The 23,112-nt window shown below is 44.5% G+C and overlaps 1 protein-coding gene and 2 pseudogenes across 8 annotated transcripts; all 3 read left to right on the top strand.

The window, feature by feature from the left end:
* Window positions 1-824: 824 nt before the first annotated feature.
* LOC311621745 (fascin-like) lies at window positions 825-5,888 on the top strand (annotated as a pseudogene). Its single transcript has 2 exons — window positions 825-833; window positions 1,858-5,888. The product of its transcript is annotated as a fascin-like (transcript).
* Window positions 5,889-19,432, top strand: ZNF75A (zinc finger protein 75A). Of its 6 annotated transcripts, XM_084882313.1 has the most exons (9): window positions 5,889-7,599; window positions 9,124-9,634; window positions 11,301-11,481; window positions 12,175-12,266; window positions 12,563-12,689; window positions 13,800-13,891; window positions 14,170-14,296; window positions 17,483-17,593; window positions 17,774-19,432. In XM_084882313.1, the coding sequence occupies exons 2-9, from the start codon at window positions 9,224-9,226 to the stop codon at window positions 18,454-18,456; spliced, it is 1,824 nt and encodes a 607-aa protein (XP_084738439.1). In that variant the 5' UTR covers window positions 5,889-7,599; window positions 9,124-9,223; the 3' UTR covers window positions 18,457-19,432. The 6 variants fall into 6 exon arrangements, with proteins under 6 accessions (XP_084738439.1, XP_084738441.1, XP_084738440.1 ...); XM_084882316.1 differs by lacking the exon at window positions 14,170-14,296 and having other exon boundaries at window positions 5,890-7,599; XM_084882315.1 differs by lacking the exons at window positions 12,175-12,266; window positions 12,563-12,689.
* LOC311621940 (small ribosomal subunit protein uS13-like) lies at window positions 19,232-19,911 on the top strand (annotated as a pseudogene). Its single transcript has one exon. The product of its transcript is annotated as a small ribosomal subunit protein uS13-like (transcript).
* Window positions 19,912-23,112: the final 3,201 nt, after the last annotated feature.

Genomic DNA, 23,112 nt, shown 5'->3' with positions numbered 1-23,112 from the left:
GAGATAGGATATTTTGGTCTTACAAATGATTCCCAGGAAGAGGTGGTCCTACTATAACTGAATTATTGTCCCTTAGTGGAGAAAGGACAAAATTATTAGGAGAAAGCATATTTTAGAATGGATAATCAGGAATAGGAATTTTAGGAGAGTGTGCCTATGGGAAAGAGAGAAAAGGAGGAGATATTCTAGGAGAAGGACATTCTGAAACCAGGAAAACATCTCAGGAAAAGATCTAACTAGCAGTTGTTTGGGAAACAAGGATAAAACATTCCATAGGAAACCAGCTACCAAGTGAGAAAAAAACTCTATATGCCCCAACCATTTTTTTAAATTAAATTATTATCTGTGTACATATTTTAACATTGCCCCCCCTCATACATACCCTCGCTCCCCCGAGTTTTGTTTCCATTGGTTGTATTTATATGCATGTGTACAAGTCCTTCGATTGATCTCTTATCTCCCCCAAATCTCCCTCCCCTCCCCGCTATAATTTGACAGTCTGTTTGTTGCTCTACTGTCTTTATATCTGTCTTTTGGTTCATCAGTTTATTGCCCCAACCATTTTTATTAGTCTTACCTCAGCCCTGCCTCAGTTTGGAATTGAGTTCCTTGGTTTTCTGAGCCAGTTTTTAAAAATCTTAGTTTCTTATTTCTCTGCTTTTCTCTGACCTACAAGAGGGCAGTGGTGATGTGTGTGTGTGTGTGTGTGTGTGTGTGTGTGTGTGTGCTGGGCGGGGGGAGAAGAAGGTGTTTAAGGATTTGAGAGATGAGTGTAGGATCCACAGTGGTAGGAGTGGGACAGGGTTGATGTGGTTGCTGATGCCATGAAATGGGTGAGTAGTGCCAAGTTGATGTTAATAAGCATTCTCTGGTTAAGATCGTAACCTGTATGCATTGTAAATCTTACAGGAATAGGAAGTGCCCCTCCCCTTTGTTCTCGCTCCTAATCTTATGATTTGTCTAACTGGTGTTGCTCCTACTTGGAGCATTGCAGCTTGAGGCTTATAGGACTCCCAGGTATTTGCTTTTGGCACTGAAAGGCTTTCCAACAGGAGCCTCTACTCAGTCCCAGTGTAGCTCCCTTTCTAGCAAATTTCAGATGCATAGTTGTTCTTGGCCTTGTTTTCATGAGATATCACAAATTATTGCATGTAAAAAACACTAGCACAGTGCCTAGCACATAGAATGTATGCACCTATTTGTGCCATCTGTGGTCAGATAATACTTGCAGGACTGTCTTCTGGTGCTGAGGTCACTGTAAGACTACATTGGGAGAACTTCAGGGAGCAGTCTGATATTGACAGGCAGGCTTGATGATGTCTTCAGACAAAACAAAAAACCCAAAACTAGCTTAATGCCCTAGAAGGCACAGGCATTTGTACCGAAGGGTAATGAGCTAAAGGGATAAGGGTTCATAATTGAAGTGTTAGTCTAGAGCAGTGGTCGGCAAACTCATTAGTTAACAGAGCCAAATATCAACAGTACAACGATTGAAATTTCTTTTGAGAGCCAAAAACTGACTTCTGCGCATGGGCCACGAAGTTTTAATCGAACTGGATGTGCGTGCCTGCACGTGGTAGTTTGTGGAAGAGCCACACTCAAGGGGGCCAAAGAATCGCATGTGGCTCAAGAGCCACAGTTTGCCGACCACTGGTCTAGAGGTAAAGGTCCTATAAACTCAGAAAGTTGCCACTGCTAAAGTCCTCTCTTGGTGGAGCGCTGCGGCGGGCAGGGGGCTGCTGTTGGGGAAACAAAGGAGCCAGGCGCTACTGCGGGGACCCGCCACCCACCTCCTGGGCCGTGCGGGGCCTGCCGCCGGCCGCCACCATAACTGCCCTCTGACAACGGCACGCCGAGGCGGTGCAGATCCAGTTCGGCCTCATCAACTGCGGCAACAAGTACCTGACGGCCCAGGCATTCGGGTTCAAGGTGAACGCGTCGGCCGCAGTCGAAGAAGCAGCAGCAGATTTGGACGCTGGAGCAGCCGCCCGACTAGGCGGGCAGCGCGGCCGTGTGCCTGCGCAGCCACCTGTGCCGCTACCTGGCGACAGACAAGGACAGCAGCCTGACCTGCGAGCGACCACGTGACCTGCGAGCGCGAGGCGCCAACTGCCGCTTCCTGATCGTGGCGCACAACGGCCGCTAGTCACTGCAGTCCGAGGTGCTCCGGTGCTACTTCGGTGGCACCGAGGACCGCCTGTCATGCTTCGCGCAGACCGTGTCGCCAGGTGTCGCCAGCGAGAAGTGGAGCGTGCACATCGCCATGCACCCGCAGGTCAACATCTACAGCCTGACCCGCGTGCGCGCGGCTGGCCGACTCACTCATCAGGCTGGCCTTCCCGGACCAGCGCTACTGCGTGCCGACTGCTGGCTACGCTTCCTGGCCACACAGGGCGCCCGGAGCTCGCCACGGGCTACACGCTCCGGGAAGGTGGCCTTCCGCCACTGCGAGGGCCGCTACCTGGCGCCGTCGGGACCCAGAGGCATGCTCAACGCGGGCAAGGCCACCAACCAAGAGCTGCGCCCAGGCCGTGCTGCAGGACGCCAACCAGAGGAAGGAACATATCCACGTGACAGGGTATGGACCTGTCGGCCAATCAGGACGAAGAGACCGACCAAGAGACTTTCCAATTGGTCGACCGCGACACCAAAAAGTGCGCCTTCCGAACCCACACGGGAAAGCACTGGACGCTGACGGCCACCGGGGGCCTCTGCCAAGAGTGCCAGCTGCTACTTTGACATCAAGTGGCGCGACCGGCGGATCTCACTACGTGCGTCCAATTGCAAGTTCGTGACGGCCAAGAAGAACGGGCAGCTGGCCGCCTCGGTGGAGACAGCAGGGGACACGGAGCTCTTCCTCATGAAGCTGACCAACTGCCCCATCGTGTTCCGCGAGGAGCACGGCTTCATCGGCTGCCGCAAGGTCACGGGCACCCTGGACGCCAACCGCTCCAACTATGACGTCTTCCAGCTCGAGTTCAACGACGGCGCCTACAACATCGAAGACTCCACAGGCAAGTATTGGACGCTGGGCAGCGACTCCTTGGTCACCAGCAGCAGCGACACCCCTGTCGACATCTTTGAGTTCTGCGACTACAACAAGGTGGCCACGCTACCTGAAGGGGGACCAGGCAAGGGTCCTGAAGGCCTGTGCGGAGACCATCGACCCTGCCACTCTGTGGGAGTACTAGGCCCGCCCCCGCATCCCTGTCCCCCGTCCCCCCTCCCTCGCTAATTCCTCTCCAGGTGGGCACCGCCCACGGTGGCTTGTCCCTTGTGCCCCTTGCCTTTCGTACTGGAAACCCAGAGAAAACAGTGTCTCCCCTGCTGCTCTGCGTGGCCTCTCCCGGTGGGTCGGCGCCGTGGCCCGGCCCATAGCGGGACTGGGGACCCTCCGTCCTCTCTGCTGTGGCGAGGCTGGCACCTCTTCTGACCTCAGACAACTCTGAGCCTTATTTCCCCAAAGTGGCTGAGGAGCAGTGGGGGCTAGAGCCCTGGGTGTGGCGGGGGTTTAACTGGAGTCTCCTGCCCTCCCCACCCTCCCAGCTGAGGTTCCCCCCAACTTCCAGCAGCCAGACCCTTGGCCCAAGCCCTTCGGTGGCCCCTTGGGGCACCAGCCCTGCAACTGGAAGCAGAAAATGATCAAATCAGTATTATTATTTTTTAATGAAATGTCATTGTTGGAGGTGGCACGGGCAAACCTCCGGCAGCATCTCCAGGCCTTGGTGCCTCACAGGTCCCGCCTCCTGCCTGCTCAGCCAGAGCCTCCAGCTGGCGGATTGGTGCTCCTTGTCTGATTCTGGGTCTGGGGTGGGACGAAGCCGGGTGTCACTCTCCTCTGAGGAGACACCCAGCCCTGACCCTTGGCTCCCAGCTGCACCCCTACCAGCCCCCCAACCCTCGTCCGCCATGCATCTCACTCTGGGTGTCTTGGTCTTTTATTTTTTATAAGTGTCATTTGTATAATTAAATGCCCATGATAGTAGCTTCAGACTGGAAAGAGCAAAAAATAATGCAAAACCAGCAATAAATAAATAAATAAATAAATAAATAAATAAAGTCCCCTCTTGCTCTCACTCTGGCAAGAAAGACATGATCTGTTTTCAGAACCTCCCTGCTTCTCTTCGACAAATATAGCAGAACTAGTCAGGAGTAACAGGAATACCTGCATACTCTGTAAATCAACACAGAAAAAGACACAGGAAGAGAGTAGACAAGTGTGCTCACAAGTAAAGACCCAGGTGAGATAAGTCTCAATAAAAAGTGGTGCTCATCCTGGCTAGTGTGCTCAGTGGTTAGAGCATCAGCTTATGCACTGAAGGGTCATGGGTTCGATTCCTGGCCAAAGGCATGTGCCTGGGTTGCGGGTTCAATTCCCAGTAGTCAAGGTGCATGAAACCAATTGACATGCCTCTTGAACATGGATATTTCTCCCTCTCTTGTTTTTCCCCTTTCTCTTTCCCTTCCACACTCTCTAAAAATCAATGGAAAATATATCCTCGGATTAGCACAAAAAAATGCTTGAGGCACTGGCCGGGTAGCTCAGCTGGTTAGAGCATTATCCCAATATGCCAAGGTTGTGGATTCCATCCCTTCAGGGCAAATACAAGAATCAACCAATAAGTGCATAAGTAAGTGGGACAACAAATCAATGTTTCTCTCTCTCCCTCTTTTTAAAAAAATCAGTTAATAAAATTTTTTTAATGGTGCTTGAGAACATGGGAATGTGGAAGCTTCAAAGGCAAGGACAGAGTAATCTTATGTAGCAGAGATGTAAAATCTTCCAAAAGTACCTGATTTTATCTCACTGCCAGAAAAGAAAATGGTGTTCATATTGCTCTGTGTGTCGTGTTCACTGGGCAGCAGCCCATCCACCTGGATAGATTCCAAGATGGGATGTCTAGAAAGTGAGAATTCAGTAACAGTTATAAATATTTTTAAGTGAAAAATATAGTAGTTTCTGCTGTCCATATGAATAAAATCCAACTTTGATTACATTCAATATAACATTCTTTTTTAAAAAAATATATTTTATTGATTTTTGTACAGAGAGGAAGAGAGAGAGATAGTTAGAAACATCGATGAGAGAGAGAGTCATCGATCAGCTGCCTCTTGCACACCCTCTACTGGGGATATGCCCGCAACCAAGGTACATGCCCTTGACCAGAATCAAACCTGGGACTCTTCAGTCCCCAAGCCGACGCTCTATCCATTGAGCCAAACCCGTCGTGGTCAATATAACATTCTTAAGACTGATCTTTAACAAAGTCATCTTTAAGAAGGTAAATTATTTGTTACTGGCACCTTTCCACTTCTCAGATCTTCTTTGTGTACATCTGGTGTATTAAGTATTCTTTTCCAATGAAACTGTTTCATATGTGGGATATTAGCAAGTTTCAGAATCATGGCAATTCTCAGAGGTGAGTATAATGGTTTTATAAATATTTCACCATAATTAAAAAGTTAAAAAAATTTTAAAGATCTGTGTTTTTGTTTGTTTTCCTAAATTTACATTAGGGTTTTAAATAATACACTTTTTAAAAATATATATATATTTTATTGATTTTTTACAGAGAGGAAGAGAGAGGGATAGAGAGTTAGAAACATCGATGAGCGAGAATCATCGATCAACTGCCTCTTGCACACCTCCTACTGTGGATGTGCCCGCAACCAAGGTACATGCCCTTGATCAGAATTGAACCCAGGACCTTTCAGTCCGCAGGCTGATGCTCTCTCGGCAAATAATACACATTTTATATTTGAGACTTTATTTGGTTTCTCTTCAGTGTAGATTTTGTTTAATTTGAACCAAGACTCAATTTTTCCACTTGAAAAATTTTAAAAAGTTTCTCTAATGGTATTTCTGATCAATTGATTCCCATAAATCCTACAGCACACCAAAAAATGTGTATTTTTTGCTAATCTGAAAAAATATCTGTCATGGAGAATGAATTTTGACTCATTCACATTGGATGGCTCTTGTGTTGGCTGTTGTCATCTTTTCATTTGACAATGTAAGGGAAAACAGTTCGATGCCCCTGACTAATAGTCAGGTATTGGCATATTTTAAAACTCTTGCAGCACATTGGCTGAAAATTGGTGCCTCACCCTCTGCTCACTCCCATCTGCTGGCAAATCCCTCGAGGTCTTTTATAGTTTTTTCCCAACCAAAACTCAACATCCATTTCCTTGGAATTTCTAAAGCATTCAGCTAAAGTCCTCCCTTTTCCTACTGTAATACTGATACTCATGAAATTGCTTGAGTACTTCTGTCAGATTCTTTGATTTAAAGACCTTGTTCTATGAACTTCGTAACACTGACTACACCTGGTGGACTTAAATAATTCTTTGACTGGCCCAAGCCGGTTTGGCTCAGTGGATAGAGCGTCGGCCTGTGGCCTCAAGGGTCCCAGGTTCCATTCCGGTCAAGGGCATGTACTGGGGAGTAGGGGGTGTGCAGGAGGCAGCTGATCAATGATTCTCTCTCATCGATGTTTCTAACTCTCTATCCCTCCCTCTTCCTCTCTGTAAAAAAATCAGTAAAATATATTTAAAAAAAAAAGAAAATGGGGAGCTCTCCCATTAAAAAAAAATAATTCTTTGACTGGTAGAGACTAGTACTATGAAAACACTAGTAATTAGAACACAACCAAAACGAAATACTCAGATTCCTTTGACTATGATTTAGTAAATATGTGTGGAATGCACATCTTAATCAGGTAATTCGGTCAGACACTGCAGGAAATACAAGATAAAAAGAAGGTTCCCACTCTACAGGAAGCATGCTGTCCTGAAAAAGGACAACAGGGAAACTAGATTACAGTCTAGGAGCGGCCAATGGTAAATTATGTGACCCTCGCAGGTCACTTCTTAGCTCTTTGTCATGGAGAACTAGAAATGTAACCTATTCCACATACCTCACAAGAAAAAACAATTGTGAGATGCACAGCCCAAAACGGGTAACCTCAGGTCCGTTGATCCTGGACGGAACAAAAAGTCTTCCTTCTTGAGGCCGTGATGTGCTAGGGACCAGGAAGGCCGAGGACCCTGCGAGATCAGTGGGCGGCGACCTCCACCTGGCGGGGCTCCGGATAACGGCCGCGGCCTCCGGAAGGGGATTCAGGGACCACCCGACGCTCCCCGCCTCACAGCCAGGCCGCGAGACAGCGCCACCCACCGGCCAAGCCGCGCGCAGGGTCCTTCTAGGCTCCACATCCTGGAGACTCCGGAGCATTAACTCCTCCGGGCACAGGGGCTGAACCCCACAGGAGGCAGGTTCCTTCCGCGAAGCCTGGATCCCCCGCGCTCAGCCCCAGCTGACTCAGCTCGGGGCGGAGCCAGTCGGGAAGCACACCACTTCCGCTTCCGGTAGGAACGGGGTTTCACACACTTGCGTAGGAAAGGCCCCAGGCGGGCTAGGCGTCCGGTAGGTCTGTCGGCCCTGTCTGGCCGCACCAGAATCCGCACTTCTCGGGGCTCTGGACCCGCTTTGAGTGTCGAGCCGGTAGCTTTGGTCCTTGGGAAGCAGCCGGAAGTGCGGCGACGTGCGGTTGAGTCGGAGGGCGAGGAAGCGGCCCTCACGGAACTCCGCTGCCTGAGGTAACTAAGAATCCCTCCCCCCTCGGCGTCTGCTGCGGAGCCTCCGAGACCTGCCGGCCTCTGCTCGAGGCCACTGCAAGGTGGTTGGAGGCGAGACGCTATTTCTCGTGGCCCAGCCACGAGAGCCTGTCTCGGGCGAGGCCGGCCCTCAGGCTCCGGAGGTCACTCTTCCTGCCCTTTGCGGGCAGAAGCGTCGGGCCCGCGGCGGCGGCACGCTCCTACGCTGCCCGCTTGCACAGTGCTCACGAATCCCGAATGCCCTCCAGAAATGTCTACGTTCCCGCCTCTGCTGGCGTGGGTTTTGGGGTGTTTTTGTTTTGTTTTGTTTTGTTTTTGCCGGGGGGTTGGGTGGTGTGGGGTGGGGTTGGGGAGAGCTTGGGGGCCATTACTACTGATGTTAACCGCCAGAGAGCCTCAGTTCAGCCTAAGAGCGATCACTTTCTCCTGAGGCCAAAGTCCCCGGACCTCCTGAGCCGGGGTGGACAGCGAGGAGCTGGCCATTCATTGGTGAATACCGTGGCATCCTGTACGGAATCTCAGTGCCGGTTCTGCAGCTTCACCTCTGGGAGAGGGAGGCTTATGAAACTCTCCATAGGCCCCTTAGAACTCTAAAAGACACTTGAAACGTAAAGTCAGCAGAAGGGTCAGCATAATCATCACCAACTGCCATTCTCACCCTTTTCATGACTTGGTATTTGGACATACGTTTTGTAAAGAAAGGTCGGTTGTGATTTTTCCTAGTGGAAGTAAACAGACATTTAAAAATACAGTATAAAAAATAAAGACAAAAAAATAATAAAAAAATAAAAATAATAAAATACAGGTTTAAATCTTCTGCATAATGCCCTTAATACTAAGTCTTGCAAAGAAGTGCCAAAAAAGAATGTTTAGCATCTCAGTTTCTTAACTGGGGGATGCTTTTTGAGAAGAAAATGCTACTTTTCCCCTAATTACTTTCCTTCTACTCTGGTCTCACTGTCTCAGTCTCCTGCCAAGTATTTATGCAAGTAAAGGAGAGTCTCAAATGTTCCACAAAGTGAAGGCTTCAATCATCACAAGAGCATGGAGGGTCATAGAAGTTGTGCCTCTTATTAAAAGCAGAAGGCTAGGGTGATATATTAAAATTTAAGAGAAACTCAGAATGTTTTCATAATACTTTTTTTTTTTTTTTTTTTTTTTTACATGGCGAAGATATGATAGGAAGCACATCAATGAACTCTTTGGATAATTTCCAAACTCTTTGGAGTCATTGGGTGCCAATTTTCTCACCCACCAGTTTTCACCCATTTATTATTTTCTTATTAAAGGAAAAGTCATCGATTGGCATTTGTCTTTAATGAGTTGTCTTATAGATCAACTGAATAATATAAAGAAAAGGAGAGAAACCAAGGGCCTGCTTGGCAGTTGATTTTAAAGAGAAGGCAAGGCAGGATGTTTTCACTTTTCTCTCACAATAAGTAGCAAGTAGTAAAGTTCATGTGATTTTCTTATTGACCTGGTTTTTTTCTGTCCTCGGTGCCTTAGGAAGAAGATCCTTTTATTGATTTTATTCCAGACCAGACTGGGCCTTAGTTGTCAGAGGTGGTACTGGTGGTGTGCCCACAGGAACAACTGTTCCAGCAGAATGATGATGGTAGATCTGAAAGTGGCTGAGTACCTGCATCCTCAGATCAAGGCTCTGTGGGAGACCAAGGGACCTGTGACAGAGAGCTCCTCTCAGGGTAAAAAATATACTGTACAAATGGACAGTTCCAGTCCTGAGACCTTTCGCCAACACTTCCGGAATTTCCACTATCATGAAGCAGCTGGACCCCGGGTGGCTGTTGGCCAACTTCAGGAATTATGCCGTCAATGGCTGAGACCAGACATACACTCAAAAGAAGAGATCTTGGATCTGCTGGTGCTAGAACAGTTCCTGACCATTCTGCCCAAGGATACTCAGACCCAGATAAAGAAGTACCACCTACAGAGCATTGAAGAGGCTGTGGCCTTGGTAGACCACTGGCAGAGTGAATCTGGTCAAACGAAGAATGGGGTGAGAAGATTCCTGATTAACATACAGTGATATAGAATGAAAATGGATAAATGGGGTTAGAGTCAGTTAACTGAGAAGTAAGATGAATTAGATCAATGATCTGTTGTTGCTTTAGGCCAATGATCTGTTGTTTCTAAGGCAGGACCTGAAACCACTGATCTGCAGCAATAGTCATTCCACAGGTTTTGGAGATTCTGGCAGAGACTTCCTTGGCCATAGAGAGAGTTGCATTTCCCTCTTTGGAGCCAGAATGCATTGAGAGTAATAAGCTTAGTCTGCCTTGGTGTAGGAGATGGGTCTTAAGTTCTAAGAAACAAAGGGCAACAAGAAATTGGAGAAGAATGGGCAGATCAGAAAAAAGGGAGAACGTATAAAAGGAAAGGATAGCAAGAGAACCCAAAATGTTAGTAGGGAAGACTGCAGAGGAAGAAAGGATAAATTTAAAAAAATGAAAACAAAGATTTGGAAATCCCAACAGAGTGACAGAGAAGAAAGACAAGGAGATAGTGTCCTTCCTACAATAGACAAGAGCCTTCTCTGTCCTCCCTTAGTGGTTGGTCCTTGGCTCTGCTGGTGAGTGGGAATCCAGGGTATGCCCTTGGGCAGGTGGCAGCATATCAACTGGCTTCAGGCCTACTGTCAAGAATACAAGGCAGGGCATGTGTTTGGTGTCAAGATCATCTAAAGAGAGGTTGGAGTCAGAATCATTCTTTCCCCTTTCTTCTCCATTTTATCCACATTCTCTGTAAAACCTTTCCTGGACATGGAGAAAATCTGATTGATAGGACAGTAAAAATTTTTAATCTTTTGAGGAAAGTATAAGACAAGAAATCCAGCAGGGATCTAAGTGAATAGAGAGATACTGTCAAGACAGCATGAGAATAGGAGGCCTGCACAACCCTCCTAGTGGTCTGAGCTGGGCTTTATAGAGAGGAGTGGAGACTATTCTGATGGAGGGCTGGCAGTAGCCATATCTTTTTCCTTTTATCCTGACTTTCCCACATTTGTGGATAGGTGTGTTTTTTTTTGTTTTTTTTTTAATCCTCACCCAAGGATATTTTTCCATTGATTTTTTTTTTTTTAAAGAGAGTGGAAGAAAGAGGGAAAGATAGAAATATTGACGTGAGAGAAACACATCGATTGGTTGCCTCCTGCACACCTCCTGACCAGGGCCAGGAAAGAGCCTGCAACCAAGGTATGTGCCCTTGATAATAATCAAGCCCAAGACTCTTAGGTCTGCAGTTTGACATTCTATCCACTGAACAAGACCAGTTAGATAGCTCTTCATGAAAAATTGTGGCCTATTATCTCTTTGTTTTTTAGTTTTTTGTTTTAACATTTTTTTATTGATACCAGAGAGGAAAAGGGAAGGGAGAGAGAAGCGTCAGTGATGTGAGAATCATTGATTGGCTGCCTCCTGCATGCCTCCTACTGGGGATTGAGCCCATAACCTGGGCACGTTCCCTGATAGGGAATCAACCGTGACCTCCTGGTTCATAGATCAACGCTCAACGCTTGCCGCCTAGCCCATTATCTCTTAAAGTCTTTTTGTCATTTCCTTTAGTGTCTCATACTTCCTACAATCTGGACTCTGCTTTCTCCTCCCCCTTCCACAAGCCCCAAGCCTCAAGTAAGTTCTGGTAACATGGATGGGAATTATTTTCAGGTTGCAGTCCATGTGCTGGGAAAGGAGGCAGTGCTCTTGGGAGAAACAGCAGAGACCTCAGGCTTCAAACTGAAGCCAGCAGAGTCCCAGCCAGTGGGCAGGTCCCAGGATGAAGAATTTTGGAATGAACAACAGCTGAGCAGGAATACTCATAAAGAAACTGAGCCTATGTGTGAGAGGGGTAAGGAGCTTCATGATAATTTCTTTGCTGGGAGCTGTGTTCGCAATTTGTCCAGCCAGAACATTGTGGGCACTTTCTGGTTCCCAGCTTTGTGGCTGTGCAGATGTAGTCATGTTAGCAATTATGATTACCCCTGCCCCCTCCCCTCACAGATGGCCTTAGAATAGACCAGCTGTTGTGAAGGTGGGGATTGGCCTAAGGTACAGAAATATCCAATCCAGAGCACCCTGGTAATAACACCATGAACACTGTTCCTTAGAAAAGTGGAGGATTGGGCCACCCCATCCTCAAATCACAGAAGAAATTGGGATCACAAATGTGCTGTCAGTGGCAGTATGTGAACTGTAATTGTGTACTATGAAAATAAATAAATGATAAATAATACATCTCCTACTGTACACTGGAGTCCATGAGTATTTCATTTTCAAATCTGTTAAAATTTTCTTAACTCCTTAACTCGGAACTATTTATGTCATGAGAGAAAGTTAATGTTTTTGTTTTATTAATTTCACTCGTGAAAACTGGGCAACTTGTTCTGGGGGTTGATAAATACTTAGTTCTTACAATGATAAGGCCACTTCACACTTATAAAGGTTTCCCAACTACTGAAAGAATCAAGATTTTATTTTAGAAACGAGTGTAACATGTGCATAGAAGTGAGAGAAATTTCTGATAGCTCTTTTCCACCCATAGCTGTGCCTACTCACCAGATCCTAGACTTTCCTGAGCAGACAGACACCAAAGACTGGACAGTGGCACCTGAGCTCATCTTACCTGAGTCCCAGGTGAGCTGTGTTTTTGAGCTCTTCAGGGCTGCCTTTCCCTGCTGCCCATGACCCACACTGCCCCGCAGTGCTCAGAGGCATTTAGCCCCGATGTTCTCCCTGGGTGATTGGACACTTCCCAGACTGCTGATCCCTTGCCTCCTTCCTTTCTGCCTTTTCACTTAAAAAAAAAAAAAAAAAATCATGTATTGTTTATTTCTTCAGTGCCTGGCCTACCATGTAGTTTGTGGACTGGATGAATGTTAGGGCTACTTCTGAGTGGCCAGTACTCAGCTGAAGCCCATTCTCTTCTTTAGAGCTTATTGACATTTGAAGAAGTGGCCGTGTATTTTTCCCAGGAAGAATGGGGATTATTGGATATCAGTCAGAAGACTCTCTACAATGATGTAATGCAGGAAAACTATGAGACTGTCATCTCTCTAGGTAAAGATTCTCTCTGTCCTTTATGTAGAAGTTGAATAATCTAATGTTCTTAGCTTACTGGGAATGCACCCTGGTTCCAGTTGCTAATTGGTTCTCAACTTGATGGTATGGTCAGGGAAAAGTGTATCCAGATCATCTCAAGCTTTTTACAAAGTTCATAAAGCTCATTCCTTATCCTAAAATTCTCCACTGTCCCCTACTATTCACTCTTGCTTACAAATCTGCTCTTTTATCTTTTCATTTCCATAAATGCTACCACCATTTACCCAATATTTCAGGCCAGAATACCTGGGTCATCCTTTAGTCCAAGCATGTCAAACTCATAGCCAATAGGGTGCATGCCTCATTTATAGCATGCGGCCCACCAGCTGCAAGTTTCACATGCTTGCTTTAATCTGAACTTGCCATTCATATTCCACTACTCATGCATCACTAGTCTTCTTTGCATCATAGCCTGAGTCTAACCATGTCTCATCCTCTTGCCCTGTTAGCATTCTGGTCTAAGCCAGTGGCTTCTCTAATCAGTTTTTTAACTGATGCCCTGACACCACTCTTACCTTTCCATGGTCTGTTTTCCACAAAGCAGTCAGTCTTTAAAACACCTGATGAGGTATGACAGTTCTCTGCTTCAAAACCTTACAATAACTTTTCACATTCAGAATAATATCTAAACTCCTTATGAGGTATGTAAACTTCTCCAAGATCTAACTCCTACTCACTCACCTGCCACTTGTACCCTGGCTCCGTCCACTTTAGCCACACAGGTCTTGCTGTTTCCTAAACTTAATATGCTCATTTTCACCTTCCTACTTACTTTACCTGACACACTGGACTCTCCTACTTTTTCAGACACCTAATTTTTGCCCAACTCAGAATAATTTAGGTAATATAAGGAAAAAATGAGACTTCTTTTTATTGACCAGTCATGAAAACTGAGGACAGTCAATTTGGGAACTGATTGTAGGGCTGATAGCCACTTCTAGATACCACATAACACTTGTAAAGGAGTCCCTTCTCTACTGAAAGAATCAGATCTTGTATATTTTAGAAATGTGCCCAGAATATTCATAGAAGCAAGAGAATTTTCCTATGGCTCTTTTCCATCTACAGCTGTGCCTACTCACCAGATCCTAAACTTTCCTGAGCAGACAAACACCAAAGACTGGACAGTGGCACCTGAGCTCATCTTACCTGAGTCCCAGGTGAGCTGTGCTTTTGAGCTCTTCAGGGCTGCCTTTCCCTGCTGCCCATGACCTACACTGCCCCGCAGTGCTCAGAGGCATTTTGCCCAGATGTTCTTCCTAGGGAACTAGATACTTCCCAGACTGTTTTGCTGATCCCTTGCCTCCTTCCTTTCTGCCTTCTCACTTAAAAAAAATTAATTCCTTCAGTGCTTTGCCTACTATTAATTTCATGGGCCAGATGTTAGAGTTACTTCTGGAGTGGCAGGTACTGAGCTGAAGCCCATTCTCTTCTTTAGAGCTTATTGACATTTGAAGAGGTGGCCGTGTTTTTTTCCCAAGAAGAATGGGAATTACTGGATCCGGGTCAGAAGGCCCTATACAATGATGTAATGCAGGAAAACTTTGAGACTGTCATCTCTCTAGGTAAATATTCTCCCTTCCCTTTGTATAGAAGCTGAGTAATCTGTCATGTTCTCATCTTATTGTGAATGCTCCCCTGAGGGACAGTCTGTTCCAGGAGTTAGTTGGTTCTTAACTTGATGTTGTTTGCAGAGAAAAGGTGTGTGTCTAGATCATCTGGGAGCTTTTTCCAAGTGCACATTCCTTATCCTACATAGAATTCTGGGTCTCTTTCCCTTAAACCTGCTCTTCTCATAACTTTTTCATCTCAGTAAAGATCAGCTTTGCTCACTCAGTAGCTCAGAGCAAGACACATAGTCATTCTTCCCCATTAGCTTGTCATCATACTCCACTACTAATACATAACAATTCTCTTGGTTCCCTCTTCACAATATATCCTAAGTCCAACTGTGTCTCATCATTAGCATCCTGGTCTAAATCGGCATCATCTCACACCAAGCCCATCTTAGGAGCTTTTTAACTGGCAGATCATGCAAACACTCTTGCCCTGCAATAGTCTATTTTCTATGCAGCAGCCAGAATCTTTAAAATCTGATCAGACTATGATATTTTCCTATTTCAAAATCTTATGATGACTTCTCACCATATTCAGAATAAAATTAAAACTTTTCTTTATCAAAGTTCTCAGGACCCTTCAAAATATGGTGTCTCTTCTCCTTTCTGCCTCTTCTTCTTCAACTTGTGCCCCTTGTTCAGTTCTCTTTAGCCACACTGGTTTTCTTGTCAGCTGTTTGGTTTGTTGTTGTTGTTTTTTTAATGTATTGATTTTAGAAAGAGAGAAGAGGGGAGAAAGGGAGAAACTAGTTTGTTGTTCCACTTATTTATGCATTCATTGGTTGATTCTTATATGTTCCCTGATTGGGGATCAAACCTGCAACCTTGGCATTTTGGGATGATGTTCTAATAATTGGGCTACCTGGCCAGGGCTTCTTGCTGTTTTCTTAAATAACCATGCTCAATTCTACTTTCCCCTTTCCTCTACTTGACATACTTTTCTGCTATATGACAAAACTTGCACATTTTGTTCTGCTCAAATATCACTTTCTCCTAGTCCCACATAAAATCTTCCACATAGCCATATCTCAAATAGCTTCACAGAAAGAGAATAATTTTTTCTTTTCTTTTTCTTTTATTTCTTCTTTTTTGTTTTGTTAATCCTCACCCGAGGATATTTTTCCATTGATTTTTAGGGAGAGTGGAAGAGAGAGGGAAAGAAAGAAACATGGATGTGAGAGAAATAAATCAATTGGTTGCCTCTGAACAGGGCCAGGGCCCGAGGAGATGCCAACCAAGGTACATGTCCTCGCCAAAACCAGTTTGGCTCAGTGGTAGAGCATCGGTCTGCAGACTGAAAGGTCCCAGGTTTGATTCCGGTCAAGGGCACCTACATTGGTTGCGGGCACATCCCCGGTAGGGGGTATGCAAGAGGCAGCTGGTCGATGTTTCTCTCTCATTGACGTTTCTAGCTCTCTCTCCCTCTCTCCTCCTCTCTGTAAAAAATCAATAAACTATATTTAAAAAAAAAAAAAAAAAAAAAGGTACATGTCCTTGACTGGGATCGAACCTGGGATCCTTTCGTCTGCAGGCCAATGCTCTATCCACTGAGCAAAACCGGCTAGGGTAGAAATAGAATCTTAGATGCTCTCTTATCCTGCTTCAGTTTTTTTGTGTGTGTTTTTTTTGTTTTAAATTACCATTTCTTGCCCTGGCTGGTGTTTCTAAGTGGTTAGAGCGTCACCTCATACACTGAAAGGTCATGGGTTGTTCCTGGCCCAGTCAGGGTTCATGTGAGAGTCAATGTATCTCTCTCATATCCATGTTTCTCTCTCTGTCACTCTCTTTTTTCCCCTTCCACTATCTAAAAGTGACATGAGCCGAGACCGGTTTGGCTCAATGGATAGAGCATCGGCTTGGGGACTGAAGGGTCCTGGGTTCGATTCCAGTCAAGGGCATGTACCTTGGTTGCGGGAATATCCCTAGTAGGGGGTGTGCAAGAGGCAGCTGATTGATATCTCTCTCTCATCGATGTTTCTAGCTTTCTATCCCTCTCTCTTCCTCTCTGTAAAAAATTAATAAAATATATTTTTTTAAAAATCAGTCGAAAACTATTTTCAAGTGAGGATTAAAAAAAAATAAAAATAAAAAAAATAAAAGTGACATGAAAATATTCTTGGGTAAGGATTTAAAAAACACAGAAACATTTGTTACTACTTGATATTTCCTTTTGTCCGTTTTTTTGATGTTTGATTACCTCAGTTTCCCACTAGAAGATAAGTTCTATGAGATCAGGGGATTTTGGCTTATTCACCACTATATTCCTATTTCATAAAGTGTTTGGCATGCCATAGCCAGTTAATACATATTTGTTGAAATATTGAATGATGAATACTCCCCATCTTTGGAAATTTATATGTAGAAAAATTCCACTAAACGATGTTGATCTGTTTTATCCAACTGGATACGAACCAGTGAGCTGCAGGAGTGGTAGAAACCTTTCCTAGTTTAGTTTCTGGTGATGAAGAGCGAAATAAAAGGCTACTATAATTATGGTAGGAATCACGTGTATATGATTCCTAACCCACTGACCTTCACATTGGCTCTACTAGGCCTGGTCTTATTCAGGTGACTCTTAAAGAATTAATATGACTCTGACATCTCTAGAGTTTAGTCCAACTTGGTCAAGTGTGCAGTTATTGGTGGCAGAAGAAGGGAACATGCACAGAATTCCCATGACTATGTCCTTTCTATTGACCAAGCTAATCTCCACTTTGCATATCAACCTACAAATGCAGTGTAGTATAAAACTAATAGCTGAGCCAAAACCGGTTTGGCTCAGTGGATAGAGCGTCAGCCTGTGGACTGAAAGGTCCCAGGTTCTATCCCGGTCAAGGGCATCTACCTTGGTTGCGGGCACATCCCCAGTAGGGAGTGTGCAAGAGGCAGCTGATCGATGATTCTCTCTTATCGATGTTTCTAACTCTCTATCCCTCTCTCTTTCTCTCTGTAAAAAAATCAATAAAATATATTTAAAAACTAAAATAAAACTAATAGCTGATATGAGAGTCTAACCATTTAACTATTTGGGGATAACAAATTGTTACGTGTTCTTTACTCTTACTGAAATAATCTTGAATTAGTTAACCATTGTTAAGTTAGCGGTCCTTGACCTTAGTTTTTTTCATTTCACAGCCATTTTTGTGCTCCCCAAACCTAAAGTCATCTCCTGTCTAGAACAAGGGAAAGAGCCATGGGTTCAAGGATCCACAGAGATCATGAACAGTCCTGGAGAGCTGCCTATAGGTAAATACACTATGGGAAGAAGAGAAATGTGCCTTAATAGGAATCTTTGCAAGGAATTAACATTTTGAGATTCTTCTTATTACTACAAATCAATGATCTTTGATTTTAATCCCCCTCTCTATTCCTGTGGTTTTCTTGCTCTGCCATTCAGCAGGTTGATTGTCATATTAATTCCAACAGGGTTAAAGCTCAAAAATGACACTGAAAATCATCAGCCTATATGTCCTTCTGACTTGGAAATACAAGCTCCTGGAGATATAATATCAAAAAAGGCCAGAGTGAAAGTTCCCCAGAAAACAGCAGTCAAAGAAAATCATGGTGATATACACAGGGTAAATATACACAGGCACCAAGACTTTACAGTGAAGAAAAGAAAGAAACTTTCAACCTGGAAACAAGAGCTGCTGAAACTTATGGATCGTCACAAGAAAGAACGTGCAGGAGAGAAGCCTTTTAAATGCCAGGAATGTGGGAAAAACTTCAGAGTTAGCTCTGACCTTATTAAGCACCAAAGAGTTCACACTGAAGAGAAACCGTATAAATGCTCACAGTGTGATAAGAGGTTTAAATGGAGTTCAGATCTTAATAAGCACTTAACAACACACCAAGGGATAAAACCATATAAATGCTCATGGTGTGGGAAAAGCTTCAGTCAAAATACAAATCTACACACACACCAAAGAATTCACACTGGAGAGAAGCCCTTTACATGTCATGAATGTGGGAAAAAATTCAGTCAGAATTCCCACCTTATTAAACATCGGAGAACCCACACAGGTGAGCAACCTTATTCCTGTAACGTATGCAGAAGAAACTTTAGCAGGCGGTCAAGCCTTCTTAGGCACCAGAAACTCCATCAGTGAAGGGAAGCTCGTCCAATGTCCTCAGTCTGAACAAATTCACCAAGAGGAGCTCGACACTAAATATGAAAAAATAGAAAATTATGAAGCATGATTTTTTATCAGTGGAATATTGCGCAGAAAGGAATTAAGTCTGAAACTGCATGGGATGAATTAAGGTAGTACTGCTTCCTGTGTTTACTTATAACCTATAGGGAATTCCATAGCAAGATTGGTGTTCTAGGTATATTCTAAAAATGGAAAAAACTATTTTAGGATTGTACCTGCCAAAATATCAAATTCAGCTTCGGATGGCAGCTGAAGCCATAAAAACAGTCTTATGTGGTTATAGAGGTAAATAGTGTTGGTTTTTCATTGATCTGCCCAGCCACTCTTAAACACATGTGATAGAAACATTTGTAGCATGGTCTTCCAAAACAAAAAGCAATAATATGCTCATTTAATTGCATACCATTGTCTTCAAGGTAGCAAACTTAAAAATTTCATTAGTCTCATGGGATAGAAATGAATTCTAATGTAAAGTTTCCTAAGAACCTAATTGGATTTTCTTCCTCTCTCATCGTTGGACTTTTTGTGAGTTTTCTCTTGAACTTTTTAGGAACTTTAGCTCTTGAATCATATTAGCACAAATTTTACTTTGGTGAAATCATAATTTACTTCAGCACTAGGGAATCTGCCAGATAACTAATAATGCACTCTCTTATGCATCTCATTGGTGATACTTGAAAAAAGAAGTAATTTCTAATGAGATTATATATATAAACTAGTGGCCCTGTGCATGAGATTCATGCACATTAAGAGGGGATTAATTAGCTCTTCCACAGGAGGCCTGCACGCCGCTGCCACCATGTCTCTAGTGATTCCTGAGAAGTTCCAGCACATTTTGCGAGTACTCAACACAATATCGATGGGCGGCGGAAAATAGCCTTTGCCATCACTGCAATGAAGGGTGTAGGGTGAAGGTATGCTCACGTGGTGCTGAGGAAAGCAGACATTGACCTCACCAAGAGGGCAGGAGAGCTCACGGAGGACGAAGTGGAACCGTGTCATCACCATTATGCAGAACCCATGCCAGCACAAGCTTCCAGACTGGTTCTTGAACAGACAGAGGATGTGAAAGACGGGAAATACAGCCAGGTCCTGGCCAATGGTCTTGACAACAAGCTTTGTGAGGACCTGGAGCGGCTGAAGAAAATTGGGGCCCACAGAGGGCTGTGCCACTTCTGGGGTCTTCGTGTTCGAGTCCAGCATACCAAGATCACAGGCCGCCGGGGTCTCACTGTGTGTCCAAGAAGAAATAAGCCTGTAGGCCTCGTCTGTTAATAAATAGTTTATACACCTATAAAAAAAAGGGGGGGGGAATTAATTAGAGAAAATATTTTAATATTGCTACTTGCCCTTTTTCTGTAATAGAAGTGTCAGAGATGAAAGAAAATTAGTAAATTGTATATGAAAATCTTCCTCCTGTCAGAGTCTGGGGCATACCACAGGACCCAGAGACAAGTCCCCGCCTACCCATGTGCACCTCAAAATTTTTCTAGACCCAAACCTGGCTGCCCCCTCCCCATTGGGCTATTTCCAGACCCGGCCTGTCCCACCCTTGTCAAGCCTGAGGCCGGGGGGCACAGCCTTAGGTCCCCTGGCTTAGTGTCTGGGCGAGGGGTGCGGCCTCAGGTTCCCCAGCCCAGCACTGAGGCGGGTGAGAGGGAAGGGGTGTACCTTGAAGTCCCTGTCAAACCCCGCCAGGTGGGGAGCACAACCTCAGGTCCCCACCGGCCCAGCGCCATGGTGGGGTGGGGGGTGGCCTCAGGTCCCTGGGCCTGGTGCCAGGGCAGGGGGCATGGCCTGAAGTTCCCTGTCAAGTCCTGCCAGGAAGGAGGTGCATCCTGAGGTCCCCTGTCAAGCCCTACAGGGGTGGGAGGGGCGCAGCCTTGGGTCCCACTGATTGCTCGTAAGGCTCATTCTGGGAACTCAGCCTCCGCTGTGGGTGCAGCCATCTTGTGTTACAGAAACCCCACCTCCTCTGAGGGTGCTGCCCTCTTTGTGGCAGAGTGATGGTTAATTTGTATATTCCCTTTTTATTATATAGGATGGGTAGGAATTTCTAGCCATGGAATAAAATATTAGATGTAAAGAAAAATTTTCTGCAATAAAAGAAACTAGATTGTTTCCTCATAATGTCAATAGGATAATATAGCCATAAAAATTAGCACTTTCCTGAGGCCTAAAAGAAATGGGAATCCTGGGTTCACTTCTCAGGATTTTGTTTGTTTTCTTTTTCATTTGGCTTTTGTTACTAAGAATCAGGAGAGATTTCGTGTGTCTGGGAACTGGAACATGTGCTGCAGGCAGGATCCTGTGATTTACTGTACATGGTGACCAAGAAATCCATTCAGCAGGGTACCAGGTTTCCAAAAGGATAATTTTGGGAACTGATACAGAGTGGTTGGCAAAAGTGAGCTAATCCACATCCATATTGGTTGTCTTACACTGTAAACTATTAGGCAGGGTCTCCCTGTATCTGTTTTCTTCAGCATTTAACATTAGTCTTGGTTGATGCTTAATAGACTGCTGAAAACCTATAGGCAGTAGATACTGTAACTCTCACTTTGATTCAGATGTGTTCTTGTTAGAGCTTTTACATAGTATCAGGAAAGAGGTTAAATTATCTCTTTCAAATCTGTTTATAAACCAGGAAGTTAAGGCACAAAGAGATATAGGGACTTGTTCAAGACCCCATAGCTAGCTGGTCTTTGGGCTTTCACTTGGCTTCCTCAGTCAGGCCTGAAGGCAGGAATATCAGGACTTGGTATGTTACCCCTGTGGAGCCAGCCTAGATAACATTGTATTATATCTATTTTCAGCTTTGAAACATTTTTGTTTCTTGATTGGTTATTGAAACACTCTTAAGTCTCCATTTTCTCTCTTCTTTTAAAAAAAATTTGTAATGATGACATAATTGCAGGTGTCCTCCTTTCCCCCACCATTTATTTGCCCACCTCCACTCACCCCTCCCTCCCCCATCTCTTGGCCTTCACTAAACTTTGTCCACATCTTGGAATATGTTTATATGTTCTTTAGCTAATCCTCTCACCTTTATCCTGTCGCTCCATCCCCCTCCTCTCAGGCACCTGCCAGTCTCCGTGTTCTCTATGTAAAGAGAAACACTCACCTCAGGGTTGATCTGGGGATTACAGGGATTGATGAAAGAAAAGCACCTACCAGCCTGGCCAACAGTAGATGCTTAATGTGCATTTCTTTCCCTTTCTTCTGCTTCCCAGATGTGTTGGGTGGACTGATTACATTTAAGGAGTAGATGCATTTGTAGCTCTTGCAGCTTCTTTCAGGAGTTGAGCACTGGTTGTGGTAGTTATGCTGAATTAATTTGGTTTGTGGTTTTGGTGTTTTTTTGAATATATCACCTTAGCTTTTGTCTGGCTTCTTCAGTGGGAATTTCTTCCAAAAGTTGAAGTACACCAAGTATTTTTTTAAATCATTTTTTTAAAATATGATTTTTAATGGACTTCAGAAAGCAGAAGAGAGAGGGAGAGGGAGAGAGCTAGAAACATCAATGATGAAAACCATCAACTGGCTGCCTCCTACATGCCCCTTACTGGGGATTGAGGCTACAACCCAGGCATGCGCCCTGACCAGGAATCGAACCATAACCTCCTGGCTCATAGGTCCACACTTATCCACTGAGTTAGACTGGCCAAGCCACCAAGAATTATTTCTTAAGCATGGCCAGCTCTGAAGCTTTAGTTGAGTAGTTTTTACCCAACACCCTCAGCTTTAGACCCCTGGGACTCTTCTCCAAAGATACATGTGAGTTTCTTGTTGGTAGTACATTTACTTAATTTAATGATGGCCTGTTATGCACCTAGACACTGTTCTAGACCAAGGATATAATAGTGAACAAGAGGAAAAAAAAAAAGCATACCCACATGGAGCTTGCATTCTAGTGAACAATAAAAAAGGAGAAAGGCTATGCTTTTCTACTTGTAGTTAGACAAGGTCATCAGGTCATTTTTGTTCAATGGGTTGCTAGCAGAAGTCTCACTTCTGGGCTGAAGCATTTATTTGTTGGTACAAGACTCTCTAGTGCTCTCCTTTCTTACCTCAATCATGTAAGCACATATGCCATGAGATCAAACCAGTCTAGAATGCTGAGTCCCTTACATGGTGGATCATCTCTTCTGTGAGTCCCCCAGGCCTATAATGGGCTTTGTGAGAACAAGAAATAAACATTTGTGTTTAACTATTGAGATGTGTGCTGTGTGTTTCTGCAGTATTACCTGGCCTTTTTTAATAGAGGTGGCTCTTATATTCGAGCTTTGAAATTTTTGGTTTTCCATTCCATTTGGCCTTTGGCCCTCAGGAAAGATCTAGCTTCCTCTAGGTGGATGCTCCACTAAACTGATATAACACTGATGGGAACACTTAGGAACTTACAAGACTATAGGTAAAAATAAAAATATAAATAAAACAATAACAAAAAGGACTAAATAAGATACTGAAAAAAGACTCTGTTTATCAGGGCACATATCCTAGGAGGTCAGTTTAAGTGGACAAGGCAGTCTTCTCCCTCTGGCCTCATTCCTCTTTCCTTGTTCTTTGTTCCTTTGTACACCACTGCCCCATGTGCGCAAGATGTGCTTC

Source organism: Pipistrellus hanaki (assembly GCF_964339955.1).
Source record: "Pipistrellus hanaki genome assembly, chromosome: 4".
Lineage (NCBI taxonomy): Eukaryota > Metazoa > Chordata > Mammalia > Chiroptera > Vespertilionidae > Pipistrellus > Pipistrellus hanaki.
Note: the sequence above shows the minus strand (reverse complement) of the source record. Positions and strands in the feature narration are given on the sequence as shown.

Coding starts and splice junctions, on each gene's coding strand:
- ZNF75A (XM_084882313.1), top strand. CDS start 9,224: ATGATGATGGTAGATCTGAAAGTGGCTGAGTACCTGCATCCTCAGATC. Junction 13,892..14,169: donor TCATCTTACCTGAGTCCCAG/GTGAGCTGTGCT, acceptor TCTCTTCTTTAG/AGCTTATTGACATTTGAAGA. Junction 17,594..17,773: donor TCCTGGAGAGCTGCCTATAG/GTAAATACACTA, acceptor TAATTCCAACAG/GGTTAAAGCTCAAAAATGAC.